At 53.0% G+C, this 12,855-nt stretch overlaps 1 protein-coding gene and 1 long non-coding RNA gene across 6 annotated transcripts in view; one reads left to right on the forward strand and one right to left on the reverse strand.

Annotated features, from left to right (window-relative positions):
* LOC120391433 overlaps positions 1–12,855 on the forward strand; it is a 341,872-nt gene that overhangs the window by 175,644 nt on the left and 153,373 nt on the right. The gene's annotated exons all lie outside the window — the stretch shown is intronic.
* LOC120391365 (adhesion G protein-coupled receptor E5-like) overlaps positions 1–12,855 on the reverse strand; it is a 209,343-nt gene that overhangs the window by 127,099 nt on the left and 69,389 nt on the right. For all 5 annotated transcript variants that reach the window (XM_039514957.1, XM_039514959.1, XM_039514958.1 and 2 more), the window contains exons 5-7: positions 11,632–11,787; positions 7,950–8,105; positions 5,548–5,703 (exon numbers count right to left, since the gene is read on the reverse strand). In XM_039514957.1, coding sequence (XP_039370891.1) covers positions 5,548–5,703; positions 7,950–8,105; positions 11,632–11,787 — 468 coding nt within the window. The remainder of the gene's footprint in view (positions 1–5,547; positions 5,704–7,949; positions 8,106–11,631; positions 11,788–12,855) is intronic.

A 12,855-nucleotide genomic window follows, 5' to 3' on the forward strand; every position in this document is an offset into this window, starting at 1 on the left:
AAACTGGCCAAGATTTGTGCTGACACAAACTTAAAGTGGCCAGATGCCCTTCCTTTGGCACTGATGAGTATGGGAGCCATTCCCAATCGAAAGACTGGACTCAGCCCTCATGAAATTTTGACAGGACACCCAATGCAACTACCAACTGCACCCCGCTAACCCCAGCTCAGATGGACATTCATTTGATGGATAACATAATGCTTAAGTATTGTCAGGCACTAATGAAATGTGTTAAGTCTTTTTATACACAGGTGAAGGAAGCACTACCGAAGGATCCTGTGCAACCTTGCCACTCGTTGGAACCAGGAGACTGGGTCTACATCAAGATCCATCAACGAAAGACTGCCTTGGCGCCATGCTGGAAAGGCCCTTTCCAAGTCCTGCTGACTACCAACACCGCTGTGAAGTGCCAAAGACTGGCTGCTTGGACCCAGGATTCTTACTGTAAAAAGACCCCTCCACCTCAGAAGAATTCTCCTACTGATGATTAGCCTATTCCTTTTTCTAGTTTTACTGTGCTTCTGGACAGCAGGAAAAAGGACAAGGTGACGTACTAGCAACCTCTCCCTTGTCCACTGACAGACCTACTGTGCCTTTGAACTTTTGTAGAAAAAGCAAATCATTACAGGATGATGTCCTGGTACTCTCCCCTGTAGGATGCTGAACCACAACTGCTTCAGGAAAGAAGAAGAAACACTCACTCCACTGACATTGCCATAGTCCAGGAATTACTGACTAAAAAGGACATTGAGAACTGACCCTGGTGAGTAAACAAAGGATTACACACTGGCAGGAAGAAATTTGTGGGACCCATGCTTGGGAATGTGGTATTAATTGGATTTTGGGGTTTATTCTACAGGCTGCGCCCTGTGTTTTGGATAAATCCTTCAGTATGTATTGCCCTCCCTAATTGGATTTTAAATGACATTGCCCTTATCCAGTTTTCAAATCACTTTTACATACCCAGATTGCTCACAAGGGGCTGCCATTAGATTAGCACAACGGAGAACCTGGAATAAGAGGACATTGGGCAGATTCCTGTGGGCTGGGGCTAATAGTGTCGTAGCCAATTGGACTATTCTTAAAGGCCATGAACATGATAAGAAATTGGGCCAACTAGAAAAGGCCACTAGCCTTGTTTTTGAAGCTCAGCTATCTTAAGTACAGGCTGGAGTTGGTGAGTTACATGTCATTTCCACCCTTAGTTCTATGACCCAGAAGTTACTGACAGAGATGGTATTGAATATCACTGAGGCTGGGAAGGCATTGCAGTGGGATCTAGACCAGACTTGGCCCACTGCCCTTACAGACGCATCAAGAGTACCATCTGATCTGTGGTCATGAAGACATACTTGGACACTTTCTGGATGGAAGTGTGGACATTCACAGTGCTCCTTCCAAGCATATGGACCAGTTAAGGGGGTGTGGGCTCCCACATACCGAATCCTGCCGGGTCCATGGGGAGGATGCATGTGGGATTGGGTGATTCACCGAGATATCTGGGAAGTGAGACCGCCTGATACTCCTAATCGATTTTTAGTTAGTGCTCCTGGGATTACAGCTGATATTTGGATGGGGTTAGGAAATCTACGGATATTTTGGCCATTAGAACCACCACAGCTTCAGTGTATATGGAAACTGAAGCCAGGGGAAGTTGTCACTGTTTATGACAATATTTGCTGGGAGGGTAGAGGTCAAGGAACTACCCTGACAGGACACCCACTTTTTCAAGCTAATGATAGCTGTGTGTACGTTAATGCCACCACTTTACAAGGTATACATATTAATCTTACCACTGCTGCAGGCAATCATATCATTTACTGGCCTGCAGATAGAATGTTGCAAGTAGCTTTTAGATTACAGGTATATTTTAATTGGACTAAAGTAGTGCCTGATCGGTTTCAAAATTTGCTTTCATTGTTACCGGAGGTTCGAAGAATCTCTGAATTGCATGGGCAAATTCATATGCTTCGGAATATATATATCATACTGAACAGAATGCCTTTCATACAGCTTATAGAGTGTCTACTTTATGTACTAAGTATGATGTATTGTGCTTTGTAACCAAAACTGTACAACAACCCCATTATTTTATTCCTATGGGAATGTTATTGTTTGTAGTGTTGTTAGTTAGTTTAGGATTATGTTGTTGTTGTTGTAAAAGACGTAATGATAGTAATAATACCTTTCATGTTCATGCTAATCATGCATTGTCATTACATCCCATGAAAACCCCTAAGGTTGACATATCTGCTGTAGAATCTGAAATCCATGGTTTAATGCAAATTGAGATTTGAAATATTTGTTGTACTAGAAGTACAAAAGGGGGGAGAGTGGAAGCCAATTAATAATTAACAAGGATTTGAAAAGATCTTAATGAATGTTAGTTAGTTAGCATGAGTTAGGCTAGCTGTGACCCTAATGACGTGAGATTTGTAGAAGCAAGATAATGTAAGACAGAGTGAATTGTGTGAAAGTTATTACGACCTTGCAATATGCAGTCTTGTTTTTTTCTAGTAGTGAGACAAATAAGATAGCAGAAAAGCTTATGTATAAACAAAATGTATTTGTTGCTTTTTACCGTCTGTATTATTGCTAGAAATTGTCTGTAACAAAGGTATAAAGGCTTGATGTAATTGTTTACGAGTTGAGAGACCTGTCCAGGACTGGGGTGACCCTGTGTCCTATGGCACTCTCTCCCTCCATTGTAATTACTGGAGAAATAATAAAGTATTTGATTTTGCTGCACCCAAACAAAAAGCGAGAACTAAGTTTTTCTCCAACAAGCCACACTAGGAAAGGAGCCGGGAGCTGTTTCTGGCTCTGGGGAAGCAGCCGGTATCGGAGCCGCAGGTTTGTTCCTGGCTCGGTGAATCTAAGTATCAGAAATAACCAGCAGTTTGGGGGATTGTCGGCCCCACTCTGCAGTTTGCCCTGATGGAGCAATCTCAGTGGGGCCCCTCCCAGGCACCAGTCACACCCTGTCACAAAGCAGAGGGTTGCCGGGAAGTTCACCGTCCGGTGCACGAACTCGGCACCGGTATTGCCGGCATTGCTACAACACAGTGACTGTGGAACCACATCCGAGCACCAGATTCCCCTGCCTGGCGCAGGATCAGATGGTTTGACGCGGGGCCGGCTTTAGGAAGTGCAGGGCCCGATTTGGCGGGGCCCTGGCAGGGATGACTCACCCAGCGGCGCTCCGGGTCTTTGCTCCGGGTCTTCCGTGGCACTGAAGGACCCGCCATCGAAGACCCGGTAGGGAACCACCCGGTGAGTACATCCCCCCCCCCATCCAACCCCCACCCATGTCCTGCCCCCCTCAGAAATTGCAACCCATCAACCCCCCCACACTCCTTGTCCCCTGACCACTCCTTCCCAAGAGCCCCCACCCCAACTGCCCCCAGAACCCCACCCCCTACCCAACTCACCCTGCTCCCTGTCCCCTGACTGCCCCAACCCCATCCATCACCACCCCGACAGACCCCCGGAACTCCCCCGCCTACCCAACCCCCCCAATCCCCGGCCCCTGTCCGCCCTCCCCAGAACCTCTGCCCGATCCAACCTCCCCGACCCGCTCTCTGTCCGTGGGATTCCCTGCCCCTGCCTTATTCAGCCCCCCCAGACCCGGTCTCTTACCATGACGCTTACCCCCACCGGAGCCGAGCCGGGACGCGAGCCAGAGCCGCGCCGCCTGGCCAGAGTCAGGGCCGGGGCCGGGCTGGAGCCGCACTGCGCCTCCCTGGAGCCCTCCTCGCACCCCCCTGCCCCAGCTTACCTGCTTGTTTCCAGGCTTCCCGCACAAATATCTGATTCGCGGGAAGCAGGTGAGGGGGAGGAGAAGGGGGTCGGAGCATTCAGGGGAGGAGCGGGAGGTGAGCTGGGGCCAGCGGACGCTGCTGGAGCTTGGGAACCGGCTTCAGCTCACCACTGGGTGCGGGGCCCGATTCAGGGGAATCGAGGGAATCGGTGTAAAGCCGGCCCTGGTTTGAGGGGTGGGGAATGTTTTGTCTGAAGCAGCAGGAGAAAGGCACAACGGGGGTAACAAGCATGTTGTGAGACACACAAGCTGGGACGTCGGTTGTTTATCCCGGATGGTTTGTCTCAGTCTGTAACTGTCGGGGTCCATTGGCAGAGGCAGACGTGTGGCCGTGTCCCTGTGGCATCTCTGGGCGCTGGCACCGGGCTGCATTGGCGATAAACCTGGCCGAGCGCCTTGGCCACTGCCCCGACTCTGGGCTGTCTGGGCACTTCGCTGGAGGTCTGCCGGGCCGGCGACCCGCCCAGAGCCGGGACAGCACACGGAGCGGACGAACGCCAACCCCACGTCCCCGCCCCAGACTGCTGAAACTCGGGGGGCCTCAGGGCAGCCTGGGGCTGGGCTGGCAATGCCAGTCACAGCACATGCCCCTCCCAGCGCTGCCCACGCAGGGAGCTTGGGGCAGTGGGAGGGTCCCTCGAACTAGCAGCTGCGCCCCCTAGAGGCCAGAGCAGAGCATGGCTGCCTGCCCACAGCGGAAGCTCAAAATATAGGGGACCAGGGGCAAATTCAAGAACGCTTTAGCCCAATTCCCAGAGCCGTTCCCGGGGTCCCTTCCCAGGCTCAGCGGGGCACTAGCAGCCCAGATGCTGCGTGCTGGGGCCAGCGAGGGTCCCCTCCCCCCTCCCCAGCGCATCTCTGCAGCACAAGGAGTTTGCCCTGTGGGTCTGTTTATTCCCCATCCAAGCGCCGGGCACAGGGGTGAGCCCGGACCCATGTGCTGTAGGAGCAGACAAGGCCACGACCTATCAGAGAGGGGCCAGGAGGCCATTTGGCCTGGGCTGCAAGTTCAAAGGGGACTCAAATTTAGACACTTAATTTTCTGGCATTTGATAAGTTTTGCAACTTGTTTTTATGAGCGTCCCTATCGGACCAAAATCAATGTGACCCACCTTCCCTCAACTTAGAGCTGCAAATTCAAGCAAATAAGAGATGTGGTTTGGTAAGACATAATTTTTTTGTTAACTGATACAGATTTTGTCATATTAAAGAGTTAAAAATGCTCATAGATATTGTGTGATTTTGTCAGTTTGCCTGCGTCAGTGGCTTCAGGTGAACGGACCTTCAACGTGTTGAAGCAGGGAAAGAACTATCCCCGTTCAGCTATGGGACAGGAGCGTGTGAATGGGCTCCCCACGCTTAACGTCAAAACACTGCACGACAGCGAGATTTTTCCTTAGTAATTAGTGCATTTACACAGAAAAAGGCTCCAAAAGCATTTGTTAAATAAACAATATTCAAATTACGTCTCACTCTTTCTTTGGTGCCTTATTTTGTTTTCATGTGTCGTCATTTTGTATGTTTATTATGGCTGGGGCCTCAACAGCTGGAAGTGGCCTGCACCTCTCTGGACCTCTGAGAGGGCCTGGGCGAGGGTCACGTCTCATCACAGCCTCACTGATGCCTCGGGCCACTGCCAAAGGTGGCAGCAGCCCCAGTGCGGCCTCTTGCTGGGAATGGGCATTGGGGTGGGGGGTCTCAGCAGGTGGGAGCAGTGGAGAACTCACCCTGGCAGCTGTTCTCACTCATGTGCGTGAACTTGGCTTTCCCAGAGCTGGGCTCGTAGCCATCGATGCAGCTGCAGTAATAACTCCCAGGCACGTTGGTGCAGTTTCCGTGGGGTCCGCAGTCTGCAGGGCTCGGGCCCTGACACTCGTCAATATCTGCAGCACAAGAGGACGCTCTGTACAGTCCTGCCAGGGAGACGTTCCTGCATCGTCCACCTGTACTGAGCTGGGTTATGGATCCATTGCGACTGGGACCCTGGGAGTTTAACAATCACAGGCCTGACTCTCAGCTACGCTCAGGCAGCACTAGGCTGCTCTGGCAGCGGAACGGCCATTGGAAAATCCCCCACCCTGCAAAAGGTGCCACCCCAGCTTGTGTGGAGCTGCTGTAGGGGTCCTGCCCCCACCCTGCTCCTAGCCCAAAGATGGGCAAACTACTGCCCGTGGACCACATCCGGTCTGCGTGACCATCCTTCCTGGACTTTGAGCTCCCGGCCGGGGAAGCTAGCCCCTGGTTCCTCCCCTGCTGTCCCTCCTCCCCCCAGCTGCAGCTCATCATGCCACCAGCGCTCCGGGAGGTGCAGCTGCCAGTCTCCTGATGCTCTGAGCGGCATGGTAAGGGGGCGGGGAGCAGGGGGGTTGGATAAGGGGCAGGGGGTCCCCAGGAGCAGTCAGAGGACAGTGAGCAGGGGGCAGGTGGATGGGGTGGAGGTTCAGGATGGGGGCGGTCAGGGGACAGGGTGTGTGTGAACAGGTGTGGGAGTCCCAGGGGGCCTCTCGGGGGCAGGGGTGTGAATGGGGTTTGGGGCAGTCAGGGTTGGATAGAGGGTGGGGTCCCAGGGGGGCAGTTTAACATAACATAATTGGAGATATACCTCCTAGAACTGGAAGGGACTTTGAAAGGTCATTGAGTCCAGCCCCCCTGCCTTCACTAGCAGGACCAAGTACTGGTTTTTGCCCCAGACCCCCAAGCAGCCCCCTCAAGGATTGAACTCACAACCCTGGGTTTAGCAGACCAATGTTCAAACCACTGAGCGATCCCTTCCACCCAGGGACATGGCATTTTGGGAGGGTCCAGTCAGTCTACAAGGAGCAGGGGTTGGATGGGTCAGAGGCGCTGAGGGGGGCAGTCAGGGGGCAGGAAGTGGAGGGGAAGATAGGGGCAGGGACCAGGCTGTTTGGGGAGACAGAACCTTCACTACCCGGCCCTCCATACAGTTTCAGACCCCGATGTGGCCCTCGAGCCAAAAAGTTTGCCCACCCCTGTCCTAGCCCCTGATGTAGGGGCTGAAGCCAGGGCCCAGCACTGCAGCTATTCCGTGCCCCCCAGAACCCAGTGGGGAGGATCGGGGGTGGGGCTGGGGCACACTGTGCTGGGGCTATTCTCTCCTCCCCAGGGCCCATAGGGGGCAGAGCGCACGGTGCTATTTCCATGGCCCAGACACGAGGCCTCTTCCCAGCTCAGGGGGACACTAGCAGCCCAGATGCTGCGTGCTGGGGCCAGCGAGGGTCCCCTCCCCCCTCCCCAGCGCATCTCTGCAGCACAAGGAGTTTGCCCTGTGGGTCTGTTTATTCCCCATCCAAGCGCCGGGCATAGGGGTAAGCCCGGACCCATGTGCTGTAGGAGCAGACAAGGCCACGGCTCATCAGAGAGGGGCCAGGAGGCCATTTGGCCTGGGCTGCAAGTTCAAAGGGGACTCAAATTTAGACACTTAATTTTTGTGGCATTTGATAAGTTTTGCAACTTGTTTTTATGTGCATCCCTAGCGGACCAAAATCAATGTGACCCACCTTCCCTCAGCTTAGAGCTGCAAATTCAAGCAAATAAGAGATGTGGTTTGGTAAGACATAATTTTTTTGTTAACTGATATAGATTTTGTCATATTAAAGAGTTAAAAATGCTCATAGATATTGTGTGTTTTTGTCAGTTTGCCTGCGTCAGTGGCTTCAGGTGAAGGCACCTTCAACGTGTTGAAGCAGGGAAAGAACTATCCCCGTTCAGCTATGGGACAGGAGCGTGTGAATGGGCTCCCCATGCTTAACATCAAAACAGTGCACGACAGTGAGATTTTTCCTCAGTAATTAGTGCATTTACACAGAAAAAGGCTCCAAAAGCATTTGTTAAATAAACAATATTCAAATGACGTCTCACTCTTTTTTTGGTGCTTTGTTTTCATGTGTCGTCATTTTGTATGTTTATTATGGCTGGAGGCCTCAACAGCTGGAAGTGGCCTGCGCCTCTCTGGACCTCTGAGACGGCCTGGGCGAGGGTCATGTCTCATCACAGCCTGGCTGAGGCCTCGGGCCACTGCCAAAGCCGGCAGCAGCCCCAGTGCGGCCCCTTGCTGGGAATGGGTATGAGGGGTGGGGGTCTCAGCAGGTGGGGGCAGGGGAGAGCTCACCCCGGCAGCTGTTCTCACTCCTGTGCGTGAAGTTGGCTTTCCCAGAGCTGGGCTCGTAGCCATCGATGCAGGTGCAGTAGTAACTCCCAGGCACGTTGGTGCAGTTTGCGTGGGGTCCGCAGTCTGCCGGGCTTGGGCCCTGACACTCGTCAATATCTGTAATGCAAGAGGGGACGCTCTGTACAGTCCCGGCAGGGAGACGTTCCCAGTATCACCCCCTAGCCCCCCGCACTGAGCAGGGTGACAGGACCCAGGCAACCGGGCCTCAGGCAGCTTAACAATCACAGGCCTGATTCTCAGCTACACTCAGGCAGCACTAGGCTGCTCTGGCAGCGGAACGGCCACTGGAGAATCCCCCACCCTGCAAAAGGGGCCACCCAGCTGGTGGGGAGCTGCTGTCAGGGTCCTGCCCCCACCCTGCTGCTAGCCCCTGATGTAGGGGCCAAGGCCGGGGCCCAGCACTGCAGCTATTCCCTGCCCCCCAGGACCCATGGAGGAGGATCGGGGTGGGGCTGGAGCACACTGTGCTGGGGCTATTCTCTCCTCCCCAGGGCCCATAGGGGCAGAGCGCACGGTGCTATATCCATGGCCCAGACACGAGGCCCCTTCCCAGGCTCAGCGGGACACTAGCAGCTCAGATGCTGCGTGCTGGGGCCAGCGAGGGTCCCTTCCCCCCTCCCCAGCGCATCTCTGCAGCACAAGGAGTTTGCTCCATGGGTCTGTTTATTCCCCATCTAAGTGCCGGGCACAGGGGTGAGCCCGGACCCATGTGCTGTAGGAGCAGACAAGGCCACGACCTATCAGAGAGGGGCCTGGAGGCCATTTGGCCTGGGCCGCAAGTTCAAAGGGGACTCAAATTTAGACACTTAATTTTGTTGCATTTGATAAGTTTTGCAACTTGTTTTTATGCCCGTCCCTATCGGACCAAAATCAATGTGACCCACCTTCTCTCAGCTTAGAGCTGCAAATTCAAGCAAATAAGAGATGTGGTTTGGTAAGACATAATTTTTTTGTTAACTGATACAGATTTTATCATATTAAAGAGTTAAAAATGTTCATAGCTATTGCGTGCTTTTGTCAGCTTGCCTGCGTCAGTGGCTTCAGGTGAAAGGACCTTAGAATCATAGAATCTCAGGGTTCGAAGGGACCTCAGGAGGTCATCTAGTCCAACCCCCTGCTCAAAGCAGGACCAAACCCAACTAAATCAATCATCCCAGCCAGGGCTTTGTCAAGCCTGACTTTAAAAACCTCTAAGGAAGGAGATTCCACCACCTCCCTAGGTAACCCATTCCAGTGCTTCACCACCCTTACTAGTGAAAAAGTTTTTCCTAATGTCCAACCTAAACCTCCCCCTCTGCAACTTGAGACCATTACTCCTTGTTCTGTCATCTTCTACTACTGAAAACAGTCTAGATCCATCCTCTTTGGAACCCCCTTTCAGGTAGTTGAAAGCAGCTATCAAATCCCCCCTCATTCTTCTCTTCTGCAGACCAAACAATCCCAGTTCCCTCAGCCTCTCCTCATAAGTCATGTGCTCCAGCCCCCTAATCATTTTTGTTGCCCTCCGCTGGACTCTCTCCAATTTATCCACATCCTTCTTGTAGTGTGGGGCCCAAAACTGGACACAGTTCTCCAAATGAGGCCTCACCAGTGCTGAGTAGAGGGGAATGATCACATCCCTCGATCTGCTGGAAATGCCCCTACTTATACAACCCAAAATGCAATTAGCCTTCCTGGCAACAAGGGCACACTGTTGACTCATATTCAGCTTTTCGTCCACCATAACCCCTAGGTCCTTTTCTGCAGAACTGCTGCCCAGCCATTCGGTGCCTAGTCCGTAACAGTGCATGGGATTCTTCCGTCCTAAGTGCAGGACTCTGCACTTGTCCTTGTTGAACCTCATCATATTTCTTTTGGCCCAATCCTCTAATTTGTCTAGGTCCCTCTGTATCCTATCCCTACCCTCCAGCGTATCAACCACTCCTCCCAGTTTAGTGTCATCTGCAAACTTGCTGAGAGTGCAGTCCACACCATCCTCCAGATCGTTAATGAAGATATTGAACAAAACCGGCTCCAGCACCGACCCTTGGGGCACTCCACTTGATACCGGCTGCCAACTAGACATGGAACCATTGATCACTACCCGTTAAGCCCGACAATCTAGCCAGTTTTCTATCCACCTTACCGTCCATTCATCCAGCCCATACTTCTTTAACTTGCTGGCAAGAATACTATGGGAGACTGTATCAAAAGCTTTGCTAAAGTCCAGAAATAGCACATCCACTGCTTTCCCCTCATCCACAGAGCCGGTTATCTCATCATAGAAGGCAATTAGGTTAGTCAGGCATGAAGTGCCCTTGGTGAATCCATGCTGACTGTTCCTGATCACTTTCCCCTCCTTTAAGTGGTTCAGAATTGATTCCTTGAGGACCTGTTCCATGATTTTTCCAGGGACTGAGGTGAGACTGACTGACCTGTAGTTCCTGGATCTTTCTTCTTCCCTTTTTTAAAGATGGGCACTACATTAGCTTTTTTCCAGTCGTCCGGGACCTCCCCCGATGACCATGATTTTTCAAACATAATGGCCAATGGTTCTGCAATCTCATCGGCCAACTCCTTTAGCACCCTCGGATGCAGCACATCTGGCCCCATGGACTTGTGCTCCAGCTTTTCTAAATAGTCCCGAACTACTTCTTTCTCCACAGAGAGCTGGTCATCTCCCATACCATGCTGCAGAGTGCAGCTGTCTGGGAGCTGACCTTGTCTGTGAAGACAGAGGCAAAAAAAGCATTGAGTACACTAGCTTTCTCCACATCCTCTGTCACTAGATTCCCTCCCTCATTCAGCAAGGGGCCCACACTTTCCTTGACTTTCTCCTTGTTGCTAACATACCTGAAGAAACCCTTCTTGTTACTCCTAACATCTCCGGCTAGCTGCAACTCCAAGTGTGATTTGGCCTTCCTAATTTCACTCCTGCATGCCTGAACAATACTTTTATACTCCTCCTGGTTATTTGTCCAATCTTCCACTTCTTGTAAGCGGTTCTTTTGTGTTTAAGACGAGCAAGGATTTCACTGTTAAGCCAAGCTGGTCGCCTGCTATATTTACTTTTCTTCCTACACATCGGGATGGTTTGTTCCTGCAACCTCAACAAGGTTTCTTTAAAATACAGCCAGCTTTCCTCGACTCCTTTCCCCATCAGTTCCTGAGGGAGTTGAAGTCTGCTTTTCTGAAGTCCAGGGTCTCTGTTCTACTGTTCTCCTTTCTTCCTTGTGTCAGCTATGGGACTAGAGCGTGTGAATGGGCTCCCCATGCTTAACGTCAGCTGTGACATTGCACAACAGCGAGATTTTCCTCAGTAATTAGTACATTTGCACAGAAAAACGCTACAAAAGCATTTGTTAAATAAACAATATTTAAATTACGTCTCACTCTTTTTTTGGTGCTTTGTTTTCATGTGTCGTCATTTTGTATGTTTATTATGGCTGGAGGCCTCAACAGCTGGAAGTGGCCTGCGCCTCTCTGGACCTCTGAGACGGCCTGGGCTAGGGTCAGGTCTCATCACAGCCTGGCTGAGGCCTCGGGCCACTGCCAAAGCCGGCAGCAGCCCCAGTGCGGCCCCTTGCTGGGAATGGGTATGAGGGGTGGGGGTCTCAGCAGGTGGGGGCAGGGGAGAGCTCACCCCGGCAGCTGTTCTCACTCCTGTGCGTGAAGTTGGCTTTCCCAGAGCTGGGCTCGTAGCCATCGATGCAGGTGCAGTAGTAACTCCCAGGCACGTTGGTGCAGTTTGCGTGGGGTCCGCAGTCTGCCGGGCTCGGGCCCTGACACTCGTCAATATCTGTAATGCAAGAGGGGACGCTCTGTACAGTCCCGGCAGGGAGACGTTCCCAGTATCACCCCCTAGCCCCCCGCACTGAGCAGGGTGACAGGACCCAGGCAACCGGGCCTCAGGCAGCTTAACAATCACAGGCCTGATTCTCAGCTACACTCAGGCAGCACTAGGCTGCTCTGGCAGCGGAACGGCCACTGGATAATCCCCCACCCTGCAAAAGGGGCCACCCAGCTGGTGGGGAGCTGCTGTCAGGGTCCTGCCCCCACCCTGCTGCTAGCCCCTGATGTAGGGGCCAAGGCCGGGGCCCAGCACTGCAGCTATTCCCTGCCCCCCAGGACCCATGGAGGAGGATCGGGGTGGGGCTGGAGCACACTGTGCTGGGGCTATTCTCTCCTCCCCAGGGCCCATAGGGGCAGAGCGCACGGTGCTATATCCATGGCCCAGACACGAGGCCCCTTCCCAGGCTCAGCGGGACACTAGCAGCTCAGATGCTGCATGCTGGGGCCAGCGAGGGTCCCTTCCCCCCTCCCCAGCGCATCTCTGCAGCACAAGGAGTTTGCTCCATGGGTCTGTTTATTCCCCATCTAAGTGCCGGGCACAGGGGTGAGCCCGGACCCATGTGCTGTAGGAGCAGACAAGGCCACGACCTATCAGAGAGGGGCCTGGAGGCCATTTGGCCTGGGCCGCAAGCTCCGGTGCGGTGCCAGGCCTGGAAGTAGCATTTCTGTGTGCGAGGGGGGATCTCAGCAGGTGGGGGCAGGGGAGAGCTCACCCCGGCAGCTGTTCTCACTCATGTGCGTGAAGTTGGCTTTCCCAGAGCTGAGCTCGTAGCCATCGATGCAGGTGCAGTAGTAACTCCCAGGCACGTTGGTGCAGTTTGCTTGGGGTCCGCAGTCTGCCGGGCTCGGGCCCAGACACTCCTCAATATCTGGAACACAAGAGGGGACGCTCTGTACAGTCCTGGCAGGGAGACATTTCTGTATCACCCACCTCTGCTGAGCAGGGTGACAGGACCCAGGCGACCGGGCCACTAGCAGCTTAACAATCACAGGCCTGATTCTCATTGACACTCAG

This window comes from Mauremys reevesii, linkage group 25 (assembly GCF_016161935.1).
Source record: "Mauremys reevesii isolate NIE-2019 linkage group 25, ASM1616193v1, whole genome shotgun sequence".
In the NCBI taxonomy this organism is placed as follows: Eukaryota; Metazoa; Chordata; order Testudines; family Geoemydidae; genus Mauremys; species Mauremys reevesii.